Source organism: Trachypithecus francoisi, unplaced genomic scaffold (genome assembly GCF_009764315.1).
Source record: "Trachypithecus francoisi isolate TF-2019V2 unplaced genomic scaffold, Tfra_2.0 Lachesis_group20, whole genome shotgun sequence".
Taxonomy (NCBI): domain Eukaryota; kingdom Metazoa; phylum Chordata; class Mammalia; order Primates; family Cercopithecidae; genus Trachypithecus; species Trachypithecus francoisi.
Genome location: NW_022681466.1, coordinates 68,653,858 through 68,678,006, shown reverse-complemented (window position 1 = coordinate 68,678,006; position 24,149 = coordinate 68,653,858). Strand labels below are relative to the sequence as shown.

Genomic DNA, 24,149 nt, shown 5'->3' with positions numbered 1-24,149 from the left:
CTGGAAATTTTTTTTTTAAATCAATAGGTTTTCAAATCAAAGGATATAATGCAGATTCCAGCCTAGTTATTTCAATTCAGAACTTCTCAGCTTACACCTCTTAACTGCCTTATTTCACAGGCAAAAAACTGGCAGAAGCTGAGTCACTCAAGGTCACAAAGGCAGTGATGGCAGCGCCAAGATCAGAAGTGTTAAGGCTGAAAACAGGAAGAGGGCAACAGAATGTCTGTGGAGGCACTTCAAGGTTAGGCACGATTTTCCTTGGGCACTACTCAGAAGTCAGCCAGGGATTACCTTAGTTCTGTGGTTCTCTGCATTCAGTCCCTCATATAGAGATTTGTTGAAAGATATTTCACCAAGGATCTGAAGTTCAGTCACATCTTTTAGTAACTAGAAGATGGGGAAAGAAAGGAGAGAGAGAAAACGTATTTAGACATGAACTCACTGTGTTTGAATGGCCCGCACCACCTTTCCCTTTAAAGGCATTCCTGGGCTTAGTTAACGGCCCCAACGTACACAACACTACACAAAGTTACCCAAACAAGACATCTGCAGTTATTCTCCAACTTCCTTTTTTTTTTTTTTTTGAGACGGAGTCTTGCTCTTTCGCCCAGGCTGGAGTGAAGTGCCGCGGTCTCGGCTCACTGCAAGCTCCGCCTCCCCAGGTTCGAGGGATTCTCCTGCCTTAGCCTCCGAGTAGCTGGGATTATAGGCGTGAGTCACCACGCCCGGCTAGTTTTTGTATTTTTAGCAGAGATGGGGTTTTGCCATGTTGGCCAGGCGGGTCTTGAACTGCTGACCTCAGATGATCTACCCACCTCGGCCTCCCAAAGTGCTGGGATGACAGGCGTGAGCCACCACGCCCGGCCTTTCCTTCTTTTCCCTTGTGCCATCCAAAGTCAGCTCTTGACTGACTGACTTGTTTTTGAGACAGGATCTCGCTCTGTCACCCACGCTGGAGTGCAAAGCTATGATCGCGGGTCACCATAGGCTCAACCTTCCAGGCTCAAGTGATCCTCCCACCTCAGTCTCCCAAGCAGCTAGGACCACAGGCACACCCCACCACACTGAGCTAATTTTTGTATTTTTTGTAGAGATGTTACATTTTTATTTATTTATTTATTTATTTATTTGAGACTGAGTCTCGTGCTATCATTGAGACTGGAGTGCAGAGGTATGATCTCGGCTCACCGCAACCTCTACCTCCCAGGGTTAGGCGATTCTTGTGCCTCAACCTCCCAAGGAGGTGGAATTACAGGCGCCCACCATCACGCCCGGCTAATTTTTGTATTTTTAGTAGAGACAGGGTTTCACCTGTCTCTACCATATTGCCCAGGCTGGTCTCAAACTCCTGGGCTCAAGCAATCCACCCACATTAGCCTCCCACAGTGCTAAGATTACAGGCATGAGTCACCACACTCAGCTTACTCATTTTATTTAACGTAAGCGTTTCTTCCTATTTTTTTTTTTTTTGAGACAAGGTCTCACTCTGTTATCCGGACTGGAAGGCAGTGGCTCCATCACAGCCCACTGAGGCTTCCAATTCCAGGGCTCAGACGATCCTCCTGCCTCCGCCTCTCAAGTAGCTGCGACCACAGGCATGAGCCACCATGCCTGGCTCATTTTTTATTTATTTATTTTTAAGAGATGGGGTTTCACTTTGCTGCCCAGGTGGATCTTGAACTCCTGGCCTCAAGCAATCCTCCCGCCTCAGCCTGCCAAAGTGTTGGGATTACAGATGTGAGCCACCACACTCACAATTCTTTTTTTAATTTTATCTTGTACCTGTCCCTTTCTTTCCCACCCCCATTGCTACTTCTTCAGTTGAGACCTCACGAATGTCACCTGGATCACTGCAAGACATTACACTTGATCACTTGATCACTAATTCCCACTTAGGATAAGTGATCAGGGAAGGTCTCTCTAAGAAAATAACACCTGAGGCTGGGCGCGGTGGCTCACGCCTGTCATCCCAGCACTTTGGGAGGCCGAGGTGGGCAGATCACCTGAGGTCGGGAGTTCAAGACCAGCCTGACCAACATGATGAAACCCCATCTCTACTAAAAATACAAAATTAGCCGGGCGTGGTGGCGCATACCTGTAATCCCAGCTACTCGGGAGACTGAGGCAGGAGAATCACTTGATCCTGGGAGGCGGAGGTTGCAGTGAACCAAGACGGCGTCATCGCACAATAAGAGCGAAACTCCGTCTCAAAAAAAGAAAGAAAGAAAGAAAAGAGGGCAGGGCAGGGCAAAGAAAAAAGAAAAGAACACCTGAGCTAAATTCAAGAAAAAACCACCTCCATGAGGACCTAGGGGAGGAGCAGTGTTAAGCAAAGGAACAGCAAGTACAAAGTCTTATGGCCAGAATAATACTGTACCGGCAAGCTAGAAGAATAGGACAGAATAACCCGATTATAAAAGGGGCAGTGGGCTACTCAGGAGGCTGAGGCAGGAGAATGGCGTGAACCCAGGAGGCAGAGCTTGCACTGAGTCGAGATCGTGCCACTGCACTGCAGCCTGGGTGACAGAGCAAGACTTCGTCTCAAAAAAAAAAAAAAAATATATATATATATATAAAATAATAAAAGGGGCAGTGGGAGAGAAAGGTCAGTACTAGGAGATGAGGTTGAAGAATTAAGCAGAGACTAGATCAAGTAGTGCCTTGTTCTGGCCATGAAAAAAGTATGGATTTTAGTCTAAGTGTGCCCAAGCACCAGTTTTCTTTTTTCTTTTCTTTTTTTTTTTTTTTGAGACGGAGTCTCGCTCTGTCACCCAGGCTGGAGTGCAGTGACCGGATCTCAGCTCACTGCAAGCTCCGCCTCCCGGGTTTACGCTCTTCTCCTGCCTCAGCCTCCCAAGTAGCTGGGACTACAGGCGCCCGCCACCTCGCCCGGCTAGTTTTTTGTATTTTTTAGTAGAGACGGGGTTTCACCGTGTTAGCCAGGATGGTCTCGATCTCCTGACCTCGTGATCCGCCCGTCTCGGCCTCCCAAAGTGCTGGGATTACAGGCTTGAGCCACCGCGCCCCGCCCCAAGCACCAGTTTTGTTTTGTTTTGTTTTTTAAATAAGCAGGGGAGTGACACAATCTAATGTCTGCTCTTAGAAGATGGATAGCTGAGGCCGGGCGCGGTGGCTCAAGCCTGTAATCCCAGCACTTTGGGAGGCCGAGACGGGCGGATCACGAGGTCAGGAGATCGAGACCATCCTGGCTAATACGGTGAAACCCCATCTCTACTAAAAAAAATACAAAAAATTAGCCGGGCGAGATGGCAGTAGCCTGTAGTCCCAGCTACTCGGGAGGCTGAGGCAGGAGAATGGCGTGAACCCGGGAGGCGGAGCTTGCAGTGAGCTGAGATCCGGCCACAGCACTCCAGCCTGGGCAGCAGAGCGAGACTCCGTCTCAAAAAAAAAAAGAAGATGGATAGCTGTTACGTGGGGATTATCTGTAGAGAATGTGGGGAAAGCAGAGGCAAGAAAAGCAGGCTGAAGGTTATTGCAACAGCCCTGGCAAGAAAGGGTAGTTTGAATTACAACGACAGTGGAAATGGAGAGAAGTGAATGGATTTAGGATATATTTTGGCACTGAAATGGCAGGGCTTCCTGCTGGAATAGACGTGGGGATGTAGGAAAGAGGAGTCACAGGTAATCCCTAGAGTTCCTTGTACTGTAACTGGAGTAAATCACCCTCCTGAGGGCAGCTAAGGAACGGGTTGGAACAGCGGGTTGGTTTTTCGCACCAAAAGACCTGTTTTGGACATGTTACACAAAGATGCTATTATCTCTTCTAGGGGTTAAATCTGGAGCATTTCAGTCTCAAATACCTCCTCAGAGTGATCCACGGAGATCTCTGCAGCCACGGTTATATTTTCTTTATCGGAAGCGATGACACAGCTCACTGAATGCCATTCTTCCACATGCTGGAAAAGCAAGGTCTAGTTCACATAACTCCTTTCCGTGCGGAAAGACTGACACGTTTAACACTTTGGACACAGAGCATCGTAAGGTCCCAGAAGAGAGGGTGTGCGCAATTTCAGCGCTCACCTCGGCCCAAGCAAAGCTCCAGCGGGAGCAAATGAGACCCAGGGACGAAGCTAGGGAAGGCCTGGGAGCCCCCGCCACTGGCAGGCAGGGGTAACCCTGGAAAAACAGTCTCCCGGCCTCTCGTGTCACCCGCTTCAGGCTCTCCGCCCTCCCCTGGCCTGTCGGGACGGCCGCACTTACCTGATCCGGAATGAACCCACAAGCGCGCTCCTGACTCCAGGTGCACACCGTGAAGGCCTGAAACGAGACCCATGACCGCGACGCGCTGAACAAAACGAGACGCCAGTTTTCGGCCCCGGCGCCGGCCCCGCCCCGTGCCAGTGCCCCGGCGAAGTGCGCATGCGCAGAGCCGGGAGCTCGGACCCCGCGGCAGGCCAGCGCGTCTGCGTCGCGCGGAAGTCTCGCGATGTTTGCGTTTGAACATCTTGGCGGGTGCTGGCCATGGCGGCTTCGCCCCCGGGATTTGGGAGCCGGCTTTTCCGCACTTATGGGGCTGCCGACGGCAGGAGACAGCGGCGGCCGGGCCGAGAAGCCGCGCAGTGGTTCCCGCCGCAGGACCGGAGGCGTTTCTTCAACAGCAGCGGCAGCAGCGACGCCAGCATCGGCGACCCCTCGCAGTCCGACGATCCAGACGATCCCGACGATCCGGACGACCCCGACTTCCCCGGCAGCCCGGTGAGGCGGCGGCGGAGGCGTCCCGGCGGCCGAGTCCCCAAGGACCGGCCCAGCCTGACCGTGACCCCAAAGCGCCGGAAGCTGCGAGCTCGCCCGAGCCTCACCGTGACCCCAAGACGCCTGGGGCTGCGAACTCGGCCCCCGCAAAAATGCAGCACCCCCTGCGGCCCGCTCCGACTCCCGCCCTTCCCCAGCCGCGACCCCGGCCGCCTCAGCCCGGACCTGAGCGTGTGCGGCCAGCCCAGGGACGGCGACGAGGTGGGCACCAGTGCTTCCCTGTTCAGCTCTCTGGCCTCGCCCGGCCCCGGGTCTCCAACGCCAAGGGACAGGGTCATCTCGATCGGCCCCTCCGCCTCTCTGGTTGCAGCCTCAGCCGTCCCGAGCGGCCTCTACCTCCCGGAAGTCTCCCTGGACCAAGAGTCTCTCCCCTGCTCCCAGGAGGAAGCGACAGGAGGAGCCAGGCTCACCAGGATGGTCCGCCAAACCCGTGCCAGCCTCAGGTCAGCAATCTTTGGCCTTATGAACTCAGGAACCCCTGAGGATTCTGAGTTTGGAGCAGATGGGAAGAATATGAGGGAATCCTGCAGTAAAAGGAAACTGGTGGGAAGTGGACCGGAGTGTCCAGGTCTGTCAAACACAGGCAAGAGGAGGGCCACAGGCCAAGACTCTTGTCAAGAGAGAGGGCTTCAAGAGGCCGTCCGGAGAAAGCATCAGGAAGCCAGCGTTTCCAGGGGCCGCATTGTGCCGGGGGGAATCGACAGGCTGGAGAGAACTAGACCAAGCCGGAAGAGCAAACATCAGGAGGCAAGGGAAACCTCTCTCCTCCATTCCCACCACTTTAAAAAGGGCCAAAAGATGAGGAAAGATTCGTTCCCCACCCAGGACCTGACTCCTTTACAGAATGCCAGCTTTTGGACCAAAACCAGGGCTTCCTTCAGTTTCCACAAGAAGAAAATTGTGACTGATGTGTCAGAGGTCTGCAGCGTCTATACCACTGCCACTTCTCTCTCTGGATCCCTCCTATCAGAATGTTCAAACCGGCCTGTCATGAACAAAACAAGTGGAGCTCTGTCCTCTTGGCACTCCTCCTCAATGTATTTGCTAAGCCCCTTAAACACTCTAAGTATTTCAAACAAAAAGGCATCTGATGCTGAAAAGGTTTATGGGGAATGCAATCAGAAGGGTCCTCTCCCCTTCAGCCATTGCCTTCCCACAGAAAAACTGCAATGCTGTGAGAAGATTGGGGAAGGGGTGTTTGGCGAAGTGTTTCGAACAACTGCTGATCATGCACCTGTAGCCATAAAAATCATTGCTATTGAAGGACCCGACTTAGTCAATGGATCCCATCAGAAAACCTTTGAGGAAATCCTGCCAGAGATCATCATCTCCAAAGAGTTGAGCCTCTTATCTGGTGAAGTGTGCAACCGCACAGAAGGCTTTATCGGGCTGAACTCAGTGCACTGTGTCCAGGGATCTTACCCTCCCTTGCTCCTCAAAGCCTGGGATCACTATCATTCAACCAAAGGCTCTGCAAATGACCGGCCTGATATTTTTAAAGACGACCAGCTCTTCATTGTGCTGGAATTTGAGTTTGGAGGGACTGACCTAGAGCAAATGAAAACCAAGTTGTCTTCCTTGGCTACTGCAAAGAGCATTCTACACCAGCTCACAGCCTCCCTCGCAGTGGCGGAGGCATCACTGCGCTTTGAGCACCGAGACTTACACTGGGGGAATGTGCTCTTAAAGAAAACCAGCCTCAAAGAACTCCACTACACCCTCAATGGGCAGAGCAGCACCATCCCCACCCGTGGGCTGCAAGTCAGCATCATTGACTACACCCTGTCACGCTTGGAACGGGACGGGATTGTGGTTTTCTGTGACGTTTCCATGGATGAGGACCTGTTTACCGGTGACGGTGACTACCAGTTTGACATCTACAGGCTCATGAAGAAGGAGAATAACAACTGCTGGGGAGAATATCACCCTTATAGTAATGTGCTGTGGCTACATTACCTGACAGACAAGATTCTGAAACAAATGACCTTCAAGAGTAAATGTAACACTCCCGCCATGAAGCAAATCAGGAAGCAGATCCGGGAGTTCCACAGGACAATGCTGAACTTCAGCTCTGCCACTGACTTGCTCTGCCAGCACAGTCTATTTAAGTAAGCTCACTGTGTCTTACTGCCCCCAGGTGAGAGGAGGCTGGTCTTGAAGCCTCTGGTGCTGTTTCAACCTCCATCCTCAGAGCAGGGTGGAACTCCCATTCTCACAGGCTTCCAGTCAGCTTTTCAAACAAGAATTTTGTTTCCAAATGGAAACTGAAATATTCGTTGAAATGTTTAAATGTACTGATAACAAACGTTCTTTAAAAAGTAAACTAGCTGGGTGCAGTGGCGTGCGCCTGTAGTCCCAGCTACTCGGGAAGCTGAGGCAGGAGGATCACTTGAGCCCAGGAATTCAAATCTAGCCTGGTCAACAAAGCAAGATCCCTGCCTCTATTTTTAAAAATAAATAAACTACATATGAGTGCAAATGTTTATATTTGTAAGCCCTCTTTATTTTATTGAGACAGTCTTGTTCTGTCACCCAGGCTGGAGTGCAGTGGCACATCTCAGCTCACTGCAACCTCCGCCTCCCGGGTTCAAGCAATTCTCCCACCTCAGCCTCCCGAGTAGCTGGGACTACAGGCGTACGCCACCATGCCTGGCTAATTTTCTGTATTTTTTTTTAGTAGGGACGGGATTTCACCATGTTAGCCAGGCTCGTCTCGAACTCCTGACCTTGTGATCCACCCACCTCGGCATCCCGAGTGCTGGGATGACAGGCGTGAGCCATGGTCCCTGACCTGTAAGCCCGCTTTCTAATTGTCAGCAGAGTCATTTTTGTAAATTCCTTTCCATTTTTTTGAGCCTTGACACTGATGTAGTCTGAGAAAAAAAAAAAAAAAAAAAAGCCCAGGCTTCAGCCGTCATACTGAGCAGAGCCTGTTGCTTCCGGTATCAAGGCCAGCTTTGGGAACCAGACTACAGATGAGACAACTGAAAGTAAGGAGGCTGAGGCAAAGCAGAGACCAAAAAAAGAGTCTCGGGGGAGAAGAAGGGAAGCTAGTAAGCAACTTACAGGGGGCAGTGTCAGAAATGTCACGTTATATCAGTCAAACAGAGAAGCAGAATTTATCAGTTTTCAAAAGGGAGATGTCTCTGTCTACTGACAAGGTTTTAATTTTTGCTTCTTTTCCCTCACCGGGAGGAAAACTGACAGACTGCTTTAAGATCTGAGTGACTGAGGTTCCTTCTGAACAGGACTTCGGGAATTTACTCCTAATCTTTTCCCGTGGTTAACTTGTCTTTCCTCCATTTCTAGAACTCTGGTTTTTTTTTTTTTTTTTTTGAGACGGAGTCTTGCTCTGTCGCCCAAGCTGCAGTGCAGTGGCCGGATCTCAGCTCACTGCAAGCTCCGCCTCCCGGGTTCAGGCCATTCTCCCGCCTCAGCCTCCCGAGTAGCTGGGACTACAGGTGCCCGCCACCTCGCCCGGCTAGTTTTTTTGTACTTTTTAGTAGAGACGGGGTTTCACCGTGTTAGCCAGGATGGTCTCGATCTCCTGACCTTGTGATCCGCCCACCGCAGCCTCCCAAAGTGCTGGGATTACAGGCTTGAGCCACCGCACCCAGCCAGAACTCTGGTTTTTTATACTTGAGACTCTATAGTCACTCTGGAAAGAGATGCGATTGTGATAAAGAACTGCCTTTAAATACCTGAGTCCTCGTCAGGTTCTTCACTGTTACAATCTGGAGACCTTGTAATTTGGTTGGGACACAAATTTGCAACTGGTATTCTGCTCCAAAGAGGTTTTCCCCATGTATCTGCAAGTTAAAACCAGAGCAGGAAATCAAAGCGGGTGTTGCTTTGGCACCTATAGCTTTACAACAATAAGTACTTACATGGAAGAGGAATTCCTTGTGGTGAGAAAGCCCCCGGCCTGTGTTCACGTACATTATGGATGGTCTGCAATTGAGAGGACATGCATCAGCCCTTGAGGACTCTTTCTCCCTTGGAGACAGAGTCTCACTCTGTTGCCCAGGCTAGAGCGCAGTGGAACAGTCATGGCTCAGTGTAGCCTCAACCTCCCGGGCTCAAGTGATCCTCCACCTCAGCCTGCCAAAGTGTTGGGATGACAGGCATGAGCCACCGCACCCATCCTCCTTTCTTTTTTTTTTTTTTTTTGAGACGGAGTCTTGCTCTGTCGCCCAGGCTGGAGTGCAGTGGTGCAATCTCGGCTCACTGAAACCTCTGCCTCCCGGGTTCAAGTGATTCTCCTGCCTCAGCCCCCCGAGTAGCTGAGATTACAGGCGCCTGCCACCACACCTGGCTAATTTTCTTTTTTTTTATTTTTTTTTTTGAGGCGGAGTCTCGCTCTGTCGCCCGGACTGGAGTGCAGTGGCCAGATCTCAGCTCACTGCAAGCTCCGCCTCCCGGGTTTACGCCATTCTCCTGCCTCAGCCTCCCGAGTAGCTGGGACTACAGGCGCCCGCCACCGCGCCCGGCTAGTTTTTGTATTTTTAGTAGAGACGGGGTTTCACCGTGTTAGCCAGGATGGTCTCGATCTCCTGACCTCGTGATCCACCCGTCTCGGCCTCCCAAAGTGCTGGGATTACAGGCTTGAGCCACCGCGCCCGGCCTGCTAATTTTCATATGTTTAGTAGAGACAGGGTTTTGCCATGTTAGCCAGGCTGCTCTCGAACTCCTGACCTCAGGTGATCCACCCACCTCAGCCTCCCAAAGTGCTGGGATGACAGGCCTGAGCCACCGCGCCCGGCCTTCTCTTTTTGAATGAACTTGAGTACTTTCAACTGAATACACTAGGACAGGGGGCACCAGACCTTTACGAGGAATGAGGCCAGGTGTGGTGGCTCACGCCTGTCATCCCAGCACTTTGGGAGGATGAGGCGGCCAGATCACCTGAGGCCAGGAGTTCAAGACCAGCCTGGCCAACATGGTGAAATCACCATCTCTACTAAACATTTTTTAAAAATTAGTTGGGCCTGGTGGTGTCCACCTGTAGTCTCAACTACTCGGGAGGCTGAGGCAGGAGAATCGCTTGAACCTGGGCAGCAGAGGTTGCAGTGAGCTGAGATCGCACCAAGTGCTCCAGCCTGGGCAACAGAGTGAGGCTTCATCTCAGTTAAAGAAAAAAAAAAGAGGCCGGGCGCAGTGGCTCACGCCTGTAATCCCAGCACTTTGGGAGGCCGAGACGGGCGGATCACGAGGTCAGGAGATCGAGACCATCCTGGCTAACACGGTGAAACCCCGTCTCTACTAAAAAAAATACAAAAACTAGCCGGGCGAGGTGGCAGGCGCCTGTAGTCCCAGCTACTCGGGAGGCTGAGGCAGGAGAATGGCGTGAACCCGGGAGGCGGAGCTTGCAGTGAGCTGAGATCTGGCCACTGCACTCCAGCCTGGGCGACAGAGCCAGACTCTGTCTCAAAAAAAAGAAATAAAAAAAAAGGAATAAAAGCTGAATGTCAAAATGTAAAGTGGTCGTAGCACAGTTGGGGTGAAGTGGAATATTTGAATTCTGTATAGTTGGGCTGGTTCATTTACTCATTATCCCTCAAATGGCCTTACTCATCCCCTCCTTACTTCCCAGTCCCATAGCTGCCTTCTTCCCTCCACAGCATCATATTAACTCCCTTTTGTAGCAAGACTAGTTGGCAACACACCTCCTTTGATGACCACAATGGGGTTTCTATGACCCAAATGTTAGTACCCTAGAGATCAATATCAGAGCCTGGGTTCTAAGCAGGCTCCTCTCAGAAGGACAGTGTCCACATTCATCCTGACCACCAGCTCCATCTACAAGAGAGAGAGCCCAAAGCTGTCCCCTGGGCGACAGAGTCACACTGGTGCTGGCCCCTCGGGAGTACTTACTTGGAGAGAACTGCAACGAAGCCATGCCTGAATTGAAGGGTGTGGGTCTCCTCGGCCACAGACTGTCTTTCATTGGAACTAGGAATAAGAGTGTTAGTTTACAGCACACCTGCTTTGTACATAGCAAGTGCTTCTTTTTTTTTTTTGAGACAGAGTCTTGCTCTGTTGCCCAGCCTGGAGTGCAGTGGTGCAATCTCGGCTCACTGCAAGCTCCGCCTCCCGGGTTCACACCATTCTCCTGCCTCAACCTCCCGAGTAGCTGGGACCACAGGTGCCCGCTACCACGCCCGGCTAATTTTTTCCATTTTTTAGTAGAGACGGGGTTTCACCGTGTTAGCCAGGATGGGCAAGTGCTTCTTAAAAAGGGCCTCGCTCTGTTGCCCAGGCTGGAGTGCAGTAGTGCGATCTCAGCTCACTGCAACCTCCCCCCTGCCGGGTTCAAGCAATTCTCATGCCTCAGCCTCCTCAGTAGCTGGGATTAAAGGCATGCGCCACCACGCCCAGTTAATTTTTGTATTTTTAGTAGAGATGGGGTTTCACCATGTTGGCCAGGCTGGTCTCAAACTCCTGACCTCAAGTGATCTGCCTGCCTCGGCCTCCCAAAGTGCTGGGATTACAGGCGTGAGCCACTGCGCCCGGCTTTTTTTTTAAGTTCTAGGGTACATGTGCAGGATGTGCAGATTTGTTACATAGGTGAATGTGTGCCATGGTGCTTTGCTGCACCTGTCAACCCAGAACCCAGTTACTAAGCCCAGCACGTATCAGCTATTCTTCCTGAAGCTCTCCCTCCTCCTCCCACAGGCGCCAGTGTGTGTTGTTCCCCTCCCTGTGTCCATGTGTTCTCACTGCATAACAGGAGCTTCTGCACCTGGCTCCCCAGGGTCACTGGGAGTCAGATAAGGAAAGGCTCTCAGAGGCCAGGCACGGTGGCTCACACCTGTAATCCCAGCACTTTGGGAGGCCAAAGCTGGTGGATCACAACGTCAGGAGTTCAAGACCAGCTTGGCCAAGATGGTGAAACCCCGTCTCTACTAAAACTACAAAAATTAGCTGGGCGTGGTGGTGGGCGCCTGTAATCCCAGAAACTTGGGAAGCTGAGGCAGAGAATTGCTTGAACCCGGGAGGCAGAGGTTGCAGTGAGCCGAGATCGCACCACTGTACTCCAGCCTGGGAGACAGAGCGAGACTCTGTCGCAAAAAAAAAAAAAAAGAAAAGAAAAGAAAAGGCTTTCAGAGATAAGCAATTGGAGTTCAGAATTGTCTCTAGAAGACCACACTTAGAAAACTGCTGATTTTAAAAGGGCTTCTCAGCCTCCACGCTATTGATATTTTGGGCCAGTTCTTGGTTGTGGGGCTGTCCTGTACTACTCTTTTTTTTTTTTTTTTTTTTTTTTTTTTGAGACGGAGTCTCGCTCTGTCGCCCAAGCTGGAGTGCAGTGGCCGGATCTCAGCTCGCTGCAAGCTCCGCCTCCCGGGTTCCCGCCATTCTCCTGCCTCAGCCTCCCGAGTAGCTGGGACTTACAGGCGCCCTCCTCCTCGCCCGGCTAGTTTTTTGTATTTTTTAGTAGAGACGGGGTTTTACTGTGTTAGCCAGGATGGTCTCGATCTCCTGACCTTGTGATCCGCCCACCTCGGCCTCCCAAAGTGCTGGGATGACAGGCTTGAGCCACCGCGCCCGGCTGTCCTGTACTACTCTGTGTGATGTTTAGCAGTATTCCTGGCCTCTACCCACCAGATGTGCTACTGAACACCCCCCCTCCCCAAGTCATGGCAGTGAAAACGGGCATGGCCTCTGGTGGGCAGAATCACCTCCATTTGAGAACTCTTCCCAACAGCGCTCCCCACCTTACCCCCAAACATAGAGCTCTTGCAGATAACAGAGCTACCCCAAGCTATTTCAGAGCTGAGTGAACCAGAACCAGAACTCCAAGGCTCATTCCACCAGACTGTACCACCGTTTTACTGTGTGTGTGAATAAAAGAACATTTTAATTGTCTCTGGTGACAAGAAGAGAAAGTTGAGTCCCTGCAGGGACACAGATGCCTTCTGTGGGCTCACTGGGATTTCCTTTCTTCCTGGGCAGCAAGGGGGCCATTCCTCTCACAGCGTGCATGTGGTGGGGAGATGTCTTCCAGGGTCAAAGCCTGACTCTGCTGTGACCCAGGCAGTACTTACTTGGTGACGGTCACAGTGATGTCTGCTGTCCTGTTTGGAAAGGCATTCTCCTCTAGCTGCCAAACGACTGAAACATGAGCCTATTTTAAAGGAGAAAAAAACGGTCACTTGATTCCTCTCTATGCCACTCACAATTCAGACCACTAGCTACTCCTGGAACAGACCTAGGAGACGATTCCTCAGATTTTCACATTCCTCACATTTTGGTAACACAGCATGTTTCCATTCTTTCTCTCTTTTTTTTTTTTTTTTTGAGACAGAGTCTCACTCTGTCACCCAGGATGGAGTGCAGTGACGTGATCTTGGCTCACTGCAACCTCCGCCTCCCAGGTTCAAGCAATTCTCCTGCCTCAGCCTCCTGAGTCGCTGGGATTACAGGCATGCGCCACCACGCCTGGCTAATTTTGTATTTTTAGTAGAGACAGGGTTTCTCCATGTTGGCCAGGCTGGTCTCAAACTCCTGACCTCAAGCGACCCACCCACCTTGGCCTCCCAAAGTGCTGGGATTAGAGGTGTGAGCCACCGCACCCGGTCCCATTATTTCATTTAAGCCTCAAATACAAATATGCAGTAAGCAGGGCAGGCAGCCTCCTTCTCCTTTTACAGTTGAAGAAGCCACTTCAGAAATTTCCCACAGCAGAGATGGTCAGTGACAGCTCAGGGTTAATAACTTTTGGTCTTGGCCAGGCATGGTGGCTCACACGTCTAGTCCTGGAAAGCTCTCGTCCCCATCACCCCCTCCTTTCAGAGCCAACTCAGCCACTGTAGGCGCTGCTGAGGACGGACTGACTGCAGTCAAGGGAAGCGCAAAGCTGGAACCGAGGGATTCAGATGAGACTGAGATGCAGAAGATGCCAACTGCAGGTGGTGGGAGGAGCGGATCAGTCCAACCGACTCACAGACGACCTCCTGAGGACGGGGTGACCAATCCTGCAGGTCATGACCAGGACAGAAGCAACCGGCTGAGGGTCATCACACTGAATGTTTGGAGAGGGAGGCTGTTAACAGAGCAGATGACATTCTCTTAAAGAGTGAAAAAAAAAAAAAATCAATTTCCTCACACCAATTCAGCAGACATTCATTAATTTTTCTGCCTGCCAGATACCCTGCCAGGAGCTGAGGAAATAAAGTCCGCTTGGTCCCGGTCTTCCTCACAAGACAGACAGGCGGGCTCAGCAGTAGATCCCCGAGGAATTTAAATACGAGGCCTAAGGGGTGCTTGCGTGAGGGAGCTGCAGAGAACTGCAATGGAGAAAGGTGAATTCCAACTCAGGGGAATCCATAAGGTCTTCCTGAGGAATGAGGCGTTTGAGTTGGGCCTTGGCCTGATGCAAACGTAACCCACAGCCTGGCTGGAAGGCCGGCACACACCAGCACTGCCATGAAGCCACCAGGGCTCCCCACCCGAACCCCCGAGGGGCAGGTGATGACTGCAGTGAATTTTCTTTTTTTTTTTTTTTTGAGACGGAGTCTTGCTCTGCCGCCCAGGCTGGAGTGCAGTGGCTGGATCTCGGCTCACTGCAAGCTCTGCCTCCTGGGTTTATGCCATTCTCCTGCCTCAGCCTCCCGAGTAGCTGGGACTACAGGCGCCTGCCACTTCTCCTGGCTATTTTTTTTTTTTTTTGAGACAGAGTCTCCCTCTGTCACCCAAGCTGGAGTGCACTGGCCAGATCTCAGCTCCCTGCAAGCTCCGCCTCCCGGGTTCACGCCGTTCTCCTGCCTCAGCCTCCCGAGGAGCTGGGACTACAGGCGCCCGCCACCTCGCCCGGCTAGTTTTTTGTATTTTTTAGTAGAGATGGGGTTTCACCGTGTTAGCCAGGATGGTCTCCATCTCCTGACCTCGTGATCCGCCCGTCTTGGCCTCCCAAAGTGCTGGGATTACAGGCGTGAGCCACCGTGCCCGGCTGCAGTGAGTTTTCTTAATTCTCCCAAGGATGGTCCATCCCTAGTTCCCCTCTAGATGCCTAGGAGATTGTTTTTTTGTTTTTGTTTTTGTTTTTTGAGATGGAGTTTCACTCTTTTGCCCAGGCTGGAGTGAAGTGGCGTGATCTCGGCTCACTGCAACCTCCACCTCCCGGGTTCAAGCAATTCTCCTGCCTCAGTCTCCCAAGTAGCCGGGATTATAGGTGCCCCCCACCACGCCCGGCTAATTTTTTGTATTTTTAATAGAAACAGGGTTTCACTGTGTTAGCCAGGCTGGTCTCGAACTCCTGACCTCAAGTGATCCATACGCTTCAGCCTCCCAAAGTGCTGGGATTACAGGTGTGAGCCACCGCGCCCAGCCTAGGAGAATGGTGCCTCGGGAGGCGTGTTAGCCAGACTGGCGGGGATTTACCTAGTTATTAACCATTTATTGGATGGACCAGGAGGAGGCTGGAGGCAGGGGTGCCAGTGAGGGGGTCGCCACAGAAAAGCAGGCATGCAGCGAGGGAGGGGCGTGAGGGACCTGTTTCCACAGCCACTGTCAGTTACCTTTTGCATCCTCTTAAACTGCAAGTTTCTGGGGTAATTCAAGGCCATGCTTGTCATGTAGGAGTCTTCCCCGGAGTTAGTTAGGCTGATGTTCAGGGTCAGCTCCTTTGTGAGGCCCACCACCAATTCCTGCCTGCACAAGGCCCAGATAAAAATGGTACTATTTAATTGTAAAAACTTCGATGCAATAGAATAGCATGTTTTGTTTTTGTTTTTGTTTTTTGAGACAGGGTCTTGCTCTGTCACCGAGGCTAGAGTGTGGCTGCTGTAGCACAACGATCATGGCTCACTGCAGCCTCCACTTCCTGGGCTCAAGTGATCCTCCCACCTCAGCCTCCCGAGTAGCTGGGGCTATAGCTGTTTACCACCATGCCCAGCTAATTTTTTTTTTTTTTTTTTTTTTGAGATGGAGTTTCGCTCTTGTTGCCCAGGCTGGAGTGCAGTGGCGCGATCTCGGCTCACCACAACCTCTGCTTCCCAGGTTCAAGCAATTCTCCTGTCTCAGCCTCCCGAGCAGCTGGGATTACAGGCATGCGCCATCATGCCTGGCTAATTTGGTATATTTATTAGAGACGAGGTTTCTCCATGTTGGTTGGGCTGGTCTCGAACTCCTGACCTCAGGTGATCCTCCTAATGTTGGTCGGGCTGGTCTCGAACTCCCGACCTCAGGTGATTCTCCTGCCTTGGCCTCCCAAAGTGCCGGGATTACAGGCCTGAGCCACCCAGCCCGGCCGATGCCCAGCTAATTTTTGTATTTTTTGTAGAGACAGTGTCTCGCCATGTGGAGGCGTGTCTTGAACTCCTGGGCTCAGGTGATCCACCTGCCTTGGCCTCCCACAGTGCTAGGACTACAGGTATAAGCCACTGCACACAACCCAGAATAGCATCTTCTTAACTAACTTTTTAGATTAAGTTGCCTAGGGAATACATTTAGCTTAGACATTTTTCCTCTCAACATAAGCAAACAGCTGGACTGCCACGCCCATCTCAGTTGCTGCATGAGACGATGATAATACCTGCCGTTTATTTAGTGCTTACCATGTGCCAAGGACTGTGTCTCACATGCTCAACTCTCATAGTGATCCTGTGAAATGGTATAGCAACTCTCCATTTCATAGAAGAGGAAACAGAAGCCAAGACAGGTTAATTACCTGTCACCCCAGCACTTTGGGAGGCCGAGGCAGGTGGATCACCTGAGGTCAGGAGTTCAAGACCAGCCTGGCCAACATGGCAAAACCCCATCTCTACTAAAAATACAAAAACTGGCTGGGGACAGTAGCTCACGCCTGTAATCCCAGCACTTTCGGGAGGCCAACGCGGGTGGATTATGAGGTCAGGAGTTCAAAACCAGCCTGACCAAGATGGTGAAACCCTGTCTCTACTAAAAGTACAAAAATTAGCCGGGTGTGGTGGCACGCACCTGTAGTCTCAGCTACTCAGGAGGCTGAGGCAGGGAATTGCTTGAACCTGGGAGGCGGAGGTTGCAGTGAACCGAGATCGTACCACTATACTCCAGCCTGGGTGACATCTCAAAAAAAAAAAAAAAAAGTATATATATATATATATATAGAGAGAGAGAGAGAGAGCCAGGTATGGTACAGGCACCTGTAATCCCAGCTATTCGGGAGGCTGAGGCAGGAGAATCACTTGAACCCGGGAGGTGGAGGTTGCACTGAGCAGTGAGTGCACCATTACACTCCAGCCTGGGCAACAAGAGTGAAACTCCATCTCATTAAAAAAAAAAAAAAGGCTAATTAAATGCCTGGAGTCTAGCAGCCTCCAAAGAGTTGAGAGAATTGTACCCAAATCCTCTTTCTACCACCAATTCACTATGACCCTAGGTGAGGTACTCTTTGACACAAAGTCTTCCACGCCACAATATTTATGGGGCCCTGCTTTGCACTGGAGACCGGTGTGCGTAAGGCATACTGTCCCACCCCCTTTCTTGGCCTCAGCTTCCTACCCACAAAATCATTTAGACCCTTCCCATTAAAAGGCTGTGGTTTAAGACATGAGTCCATGTGGCCTGGAAAAGAGGGACCTGGGGATGTGTGCAAGCCTCCTCCAGAATGCTGAGGTATCACGGAGACCCAGAGTGCAGAACCACTCTCAGTAGCTGAGGTCTACAGAAAAACGTATTAGCAATACCAAGAAAACTGTTTTCCGTCGGAAATGTCCAAAGATGGAATGTGCAGATCTAGGAAGGAATGTGATGTGTGTTTTGTTCTCATCATTTGGTTTTGGTTTGGTTTTGATCCCAGCTGAGAAAAGGATGGGTTGGAGGGAGAGACAGGAAGCAAAGACAGAGCCTGCTGTCTCCACCCGAGAGATGATACATGCCTGAAATAAGGAAACAGTAGTGGATGGCTGGACACGGTGGCTCACGCCTGTAATCTCAGCACTTTGGGAGGCGAGCAGGTGAAACACTTGAGGCCAGGAGTTCAAGACCAGCCTAGCTAACCCCGTCTCTACTACAAATACAAAAATTAGCTGAGTGTGGTGGCGGGTGCCTGTAATCCCAGCTACGCAGGAGGCTGAGGCAGGAGAAGCACTTGAAGCCGGGAGGCGGAGGTTGCAGTGAGCCGAGATTGCGCCCACTGCACTGCTGCCTGGGTGACAGAGTGAGACCCTGTCTCAAAAAAAGAAAGAAAAAGACAAGAGTAGTGGAGAAGGAAAGAAGTCAGAGGCAGTAAAGCAAACAAAACAAAAAAGAGGCAGGGAGTGGGGACGGAGGAGTCAAGGGCAAGTTCTGAGTTTCTAGCTCAGGTGGCTGAGTGGTGCCATTGACTGAGGGACGTAACACGGGAGGAAGACCCAAGGATGGAAGAAGATGCATCCAGTCTGGGACATGATAAGAGGGGCATATAGGATAACAAAGCAGAGATGCTGACATGTCAGCTGGACGCACCATCCTAGAGCCCAGGCGTGAGACATCAGCGTTGTCAGAATATTTAACAGCGTTGCCTAATCTGAGGCCTAGGGACCGTCTCAGAGGGCCTGGATGCCAACATTTATGTATGCACATGTGATCTTCTACCTAGAGTGGTGTGTAGTCTTCCTGAGATTCTTTAGGGGATCCATGTCCTCAGAAAGGTCAAAAACCACTGAGACAGCTGGACGCTGACAACCACGCTCACTAGTGTTGTTTTGTTTTGCTTTTGCAGATGGAGTCTGGCTCTGCCGCCCAGGCTGGAGTGCAGTGGCTCGATCTCAGCTCACTGCAAGCTCCGCCTCCCAGGTTCACGCCATTCTCCTGCCTCAGCCTCCCAAGTAGCTGGGACTACAGGCGCCCGCCACCACACCTGGCTCATTCTTTGTATTTTTAGTAGAGAGGGGCGTTTCGCCGTTTTAGCCAGGATGGTCTCGAACTCCTGACCTCGTGAATCACCCGCCTTGGCTTCCCAAAGTGCTGGGATTACAGGCGTGAGCCACCGCGCCCGGCCTAGTGTTTTTGAAAGAGAAGCGTTTGCCTGCTGTGTACACTAGGGGGCGATGTAGGGCAAGCCGTGCGTGCTGTATCTGTACTACCCAAGCAGCTGGCTGGGAGGTTGGTTCTTGACTGTAATTAATTCCCTGCTGGAAACAGCGGCGCCTGCTTGTTAGGCCGGATTCCAGAGCATTTGAAAGTCTTCAGTTGGTCCTGCAAATGTCTATGAAAGGGCTGACCAGGACTTGGGGAACCGTGTTCTTCCCATATGGCAACTCCGGCCAGCTGGCCATCAGAATCACAATACACACACAGCACTAGCTCCAGGGACGGCTTGTTTTGTTTTTCCCCCGATCGGAGTCTTGCTCTGTCGCCCAGGCTGGAGTGCAGTGGCGCGATCTCAGCTCACTGCACCCTCCGCCTCCCGAGTTTGAGCGATTCTCCTGCCTCAGCCTCCCCAGTAGATGGGATTACAGGCACGCACCACAACGCCCAGCTAGCTTTTGTATGTTTAGTAGAGACAGGGTTTCACCATGTTGGCCAGGCTGATCTCAAACGCCTGTCCTTGTGATCCGCCCACCTCAGCCTCCCAAAGTGCTGGGATGACAGGCGTGAGCCGCCGCACCTGGTCTGGGAGGGCATTTTGAGACCACTGCATGTCCAAACCCAAACGCATGTGCTTGGCGACACCGTCCTTCTGGCATTCAGTGTGGTCCAATAAAACGTCTGCAGCAATGGAGACAGGCGGCATCTGGGCTGCCCAACACCACCAGCCACAGGCGGCCTCTGAGTCTTTGAAGTGTGGCTATGTGACTGAGGGACAAAATGTTTCATTGTGTTTCAGTGTAACTCATGTACATGAAAACAGTGACGTGCGGCCGGTGTGCTGGACAGTGCCGTGCCGCATGCTTGGGCTGTAGGCCTCTTTCCTCCCTCTGCCTCCACACTGTCAGCACATGCTATGGTTTGTTACTTCAAACCGTTACCCCCGTCATGGCTGGGACCTGGGTCTCAGCCCCCATCGCCTCTCACCTGAGTGGTTACAAAGGGAGCAGGTGCAGTCCCCACGTCCACCTTTGCTCCTACAGTCTCTTCTCAGCTTGGCAGCAAGAAGGATCCTGCCCAGCTGCATGAGCGTGTCACTCCTCTGACTTCCCACCTCACAGCAAAAGCCCTTCTGAGGGCTTAAGAAGCCCCATTGCCTCTTCCCCTCCCTCCCCCTCCGTCATGACTCCCCCGCCTCACTCCACTGCAGCCACTAGGTCCTCACCCTGCCCCCCACTCACCAGGCAGGCTGCCAACCCAGGGTACCTGCAGCTGCTCTTCCCTCATCCCCCGCCCCTCTCCACTGCAGCCTAGTACTAGGTCCTCGTCCTGCCTCCTACCCACCAGGCAGGCTCTCAACCCAGGGTATCTGCAGCTGCTCTTCCCTCAGACACCCACCCACACAGCTCGTTCCCCTACTTCCTCCAGTGTGTGCCAAAGTGTCACCCTCCCTGACCACCCCATTGAAAACTTCAGCATCAGCCCCCACCCAGCACTCCCTCCCACCTTCCCTGTTTCTTCAACGTTCATCTCATCCACATAGAAGTTACCTGCTTACCATCTTCTCCCCCTGAGAGCACCAGGAGGGCAGGGATTTTTGTCTGTGTTGTCCACAGAGGTATCCCCAGCACCTAGAGTGCTTGGCACAAAGTGGGTGGTCCAGAAATATTTGATGGATTAATTGATTTGGCCAAGAGGTGGGCCAGGAAAGAGGTGACCTCTGAGTTAGAGGTTATCCTTGCTGTGAAGAACACTGGGTTCTGAATATAGCATTGTCCAGGATGTCAAGAGACCCAGGTTCAAGTCCACCCAATGGCCTAGGCAGGGCCCTTGGAGACTGAGTATGCTTCCTATTCTAGAAAGTGGGAAGACAGAGCTCTGTCTTGCCTCCCTCCTCGGGTAGCTGAGGACATCATGACATAATAAGTGCAGAAGCCGTTTGTGGGCCTCGGGGAGAGGGGGAAGGGGTGTGCCGGGCATCCTGATGAGGATTCCCCAGGCAAGCGTTCGGGAGGAGGTTCATTGAGGAAACTGACAGCTGCATCCAACTCACTGAGAGACGGTGGTGGCCAACTGTAATTCTGCGACACAAAACAGCTTATTCTTGCAGGCCTTCTCATAGGGCAGCTGTAACCAGACAGAGAGAGTCCCGATCAGCCCAGGCCCTGCCTTCCCCAGCAGCCCTGCCTCTGGCTCTTCTCCTTAGTATGCTTAGGGCTGTGCCTCCTGCTTCCCCTGAGAAGTGCAGTTCCAGGGAGGTGAGGGTGCAGGCTGGGAGTGTCCCCGAAGAACAGGGACTGTGACATTCCTGGATCTGTCCTATAACATGGGCACACTGTGACCCAGTCCTCTGGCCAAGGTGAAAACTGGGGTGACCTTCACGGAATGTTAGCTGTGCCCATTCCATTGACATCATGCGAATTAAGCAGCAACACACAACTCACGCCTTTGCACATTTAGGGAGTTTCTCTTCTATGCAAAGAGAAACTTCCTTAGTCTTTTCAGGTGTAGGCAGGAATGGGGATACCTAGCCAAATATTGTCAAGGTCCAGGCCTTGGAGGCTCTCTTCCTCATGGCTAGTCATCTGGTTTTTGTTTGTTTGTTTTCAGACGGAGTCTCGCTCTGTTGTCCAGGCTGGAGTGCAGTGGCGTGATCTCGGCTCACTGCAACCTCCGCCTCCCGGATTCAAGCAATTCCCCTGCCTCAGCCTCCCAAGTAGCTGGGATCACAGGCATGTGCCACCACGCGTGGCTAATTTTGTATTTTCATTAGAGAAAGGGTTTCGCCATGTTTGGTGGTCCAGAAATATTTGATTAATTAATTAATGCGGCCAAGAGGTGGGCCAGGAAAGAGGTGACCTCTAACTGAGGTAGAGGACATCCCCGCTGTGAAGAATACTGGGTTCTGAATATAGCATTGTCCAGGATGTCAAGAGACCCAGGCTCAAGTCCACCAAGGTTCAAGTCCACCCACCACCAGGTTGGTCTCAAACTCTTGACCTCAGGTGATCCACCTGCCTCGGCCTTCCAAAGTGTTGGGATCACAGGCGTGAGCCACCGTGCCCAGCCTGGCTAGTCATCTCTGTAAGCTAACTATTTCCCTTGCAATCTTGCCTACGCATAACCAACTAATTCTGAAAGCCACATTTCATTTTTTTTTTTTTTGAGATGGAGACTTGCTCTGTCACCCAGGCTGGAGTGCAATGGCGCGATCTCGGCTCACTGCAAGCTCTGCCTCCCGGGTTCACGCCATTCTCCTGCCACAGCCTCCCGAGTAGCTGGGACTACAGGCGCCCGCCACCTCGCCCGGCTAGTTTTTTGTATTTTTTAGTAGAGATGGGGTTTCACCGTGTTAGCCAGGATGGTCTCAATCGCCTGACCTTGTGATCCGCTCGTCTTGGCCTCCCAAAGTGCTGGGATTACAGGCTTGAGCCACTGCGCCTGGTCTGAAAGCCACATTTCAAAAGGCCCCATGGAGGTTGAAAAGCTCCAGTGTGTGTTTTTAAAAATTCCAGTATTCTAACGTAGCTGGGTCTGTTTTTGTATTATGAAGGAAGGCAGCCAGTTCCTCGGCTGGACAGCCCCTGCACTTCGCACTTCTCTCCCGGCAGCCACCTCAGCAGCTTTCTGCAGTCTGTTCCCATGGCCTAGGGTGGGAATGAGAGCCCAGAGCTTGAAAGGAAACTTTCTACTTCCTGCGGAAGGGGGATGCCATTTGCAGAGGTCACAGCGTGGAGCTCTCTCTAAGTGGGTCAACAGTCTCATGCAGGGATTTTGTTCAATTTTTAATATAGCTGAGTAGCCCGATCTCTTCCACCCAGCCCCAGCGAAAGAGAATGGGGTTAAGCCAGCTAAACTCCCAGCTAGAACGCATTCTCTGGTAACATCGGTGTGCCTAACACCACATAATTTTTCCTCACCCGTTTTATACAGGGAATAAATTTTTAAAAATCTCTTTGCCAGCCCGGGCGCGGTGGCTCACGCCTGTCATCCCAGCACTTTGGGAGGCCGAGACGGGCGGATCACGAGGTCAGGAGATCGAGACCATCCTGGCTAACACGGTGAAACCCCGCCTCTACTAAAATACAAAAAACATTAGCCGGGTGAGGTGGCGGCGCCTGTAGTCCCAGCTACTCAGGAGGCTGAGGCAGGAGAATGGCATGAACCCGGGAGGCAGAGCTTGCAGTGAGCTGAGATCCGGCCACTGCACTCCAGCCTGGGCGACTGAGTGAGACTCCGTCTCAAAAAAAAAAAATCTCTTTGCCATAGCATAATAATCAACGCTGGTTAAGGAAAGACACATGAAGAGATGTTAAGCAGGATACAATCTCAAGGCATGTCACCATAAAATGAGATATGCTTATTGATGCCACAGGCAAACAGCACTAGGCATAGGACACACCCACAGTGGGTGCCTCCTGAGATGGTGTACGGAGAAGAACACACTTTCCTTCTGTGATATTCCAAAGAGAAAGCAGAGACAAGTTTCTGCTTTTGTGGGAAAGCAGACAACAAGCAAATTCATGAGAGAAACAGGGAAATACTATGTATCAGCAAGGCTGTACTGTGGGCCAAGCGCGGTGGCTCACGTCTGTAATCCCAGCACTTTGGGAGGCCAAGGCGGGTGGATCACTTGAGATCAGGAGTTCGAGACCAGCCTGGCCAACATGGGGAAGCTCCATCTCTACTAAACTTACAAAAATTAGCCGAGCGTGGTGACACACGCCGGTAGTCCCAGCTACTTGGGAGGCCGAGGCAGGAGAATTGCTTGAACCTGGGAGGCGGAGGTTGCAGTGAGCTGAGATCACACCACTGCACTCCAGCCTGGGCAACAACAGCAGAACTCTGTCTCAAAAACAAAACAAAACAAAACAAGAATGCATAACCTGAATCTAATTATGAAGAAACATCAAATTGAGGAACATTCTACAAAAGGACTGGCTTGTATCCTTCAAAAATGTTTTTTTTTTTTTTTTGAGACGGAGTCTTGCTCTGTCGCCCGGGCTGGAGTGCAGTGGCCAGATCTCAGCTCACTGCAAGCTCCGCCTCCCGGGTTTACGCCATTCTGCTGCCTCAGCCTCCCGAGTAGCTGGGACTACAGGCGCCGGCCACCGCGCCCGGCTAGTTTTTTGTATTTTTTAGTAGAGACGGGATTTCACCATGTTAGCCAGGATGGTCTCGATCTCCTGACCTCGTGATCCGCCCGTCTCGGCCTCCCAAAGTGCTGGGATTACAGGCTTGAGCCACCGCGCCTGGCCTCAAAAATGTTAATGTCAGTAAAAGACAAGGAAAGACTGAGAAACTCTTCCAGATTAAAGGAGACTAAAGATAAATAACTATAGAACGCTATGAATGATCCTGGACCAGAACCTTTTTTTTTC

The 24,149-nt window shown here is 51.7% G+C and overlaps 2 protein-coding genes across 4 annotated transcripts in view; one reads left to right on the top strand and one right to left on the bottom strand.

Moving 5' to 3' along the window:
* The window catches only part of ITGAE (integrin subunit alpha E), an 85,331-nt gene that overhangs the window by 5,747 nt on the left and 55,435 nt on the right, over positions 1–24,149 (bottom strand). The window contains exons 20-29 of one of the 3 annotated variants that reach the window (XM_033185069.1): positions 20,822–20,895; positions 15,297–15,429; positions 13,724–13,822; positions 12,825–12,904; positions 10,651–10,728; positions 8,664–8,727; positions 8,478–8,585; positions 4,225–4,281; positions 3,825–3,920; positions 295–390 (exon numbers count right to left, since the gene is read on the bottom strand). In XM_033185069.1, coding sequence (XP_033040960.1) covers positions 295–390; positions 3,825–3,920; positions 4,225–4,281; positions 8,478–8,585; positions 8,664–8,727; positions 10,651–10,728; positions 12,825–12,904; positions 13,724–13,822; positions 15,297–15,429; positions 20,822–20,895 — 885 coding nt within the window. Of the gene's footprint in view, positions 1–294; positions 391–3,824; positions 3,921–4,224; positions 4,282–7,479; positions 7,650–8,477; positions 8,728–10,650; positions 10,729–12,824; positions 12,905–13,723; positions 13,823–15,296; positions 15,430–20,821; positions 20,896–24,149 lie in introns of those variants that run through there. The other 2 variants (XM_033185068.1, XM_033185067.1) reach the window with 2 other exon arrangements.
* Positions 4,446–7,248, top strand: HASPIN (histone H3 associated protein kinase). Its single transcript, XM_033185070.1, has one exon. The coding sequence runs from the start codon at positions 4,486–4,488 to the stop codon at positions 6,886–6,888; it is 2,403 nt and encodes an 800-aa protein (XP_033040961.1). The 5' UTR covers positions 4,446–4,485; the 3' UTR covers positions 6,889–7,248.

Excerpts from the sequence above, each read along its gene's own strand:
- HASPIN (XM_033185070.1), top strand. The coding sequence starts at position 4,486 with ATGGCGGCTTCGCCCCCGGGATTTGGGAGCCGGCTTTTCCGCACTTAT.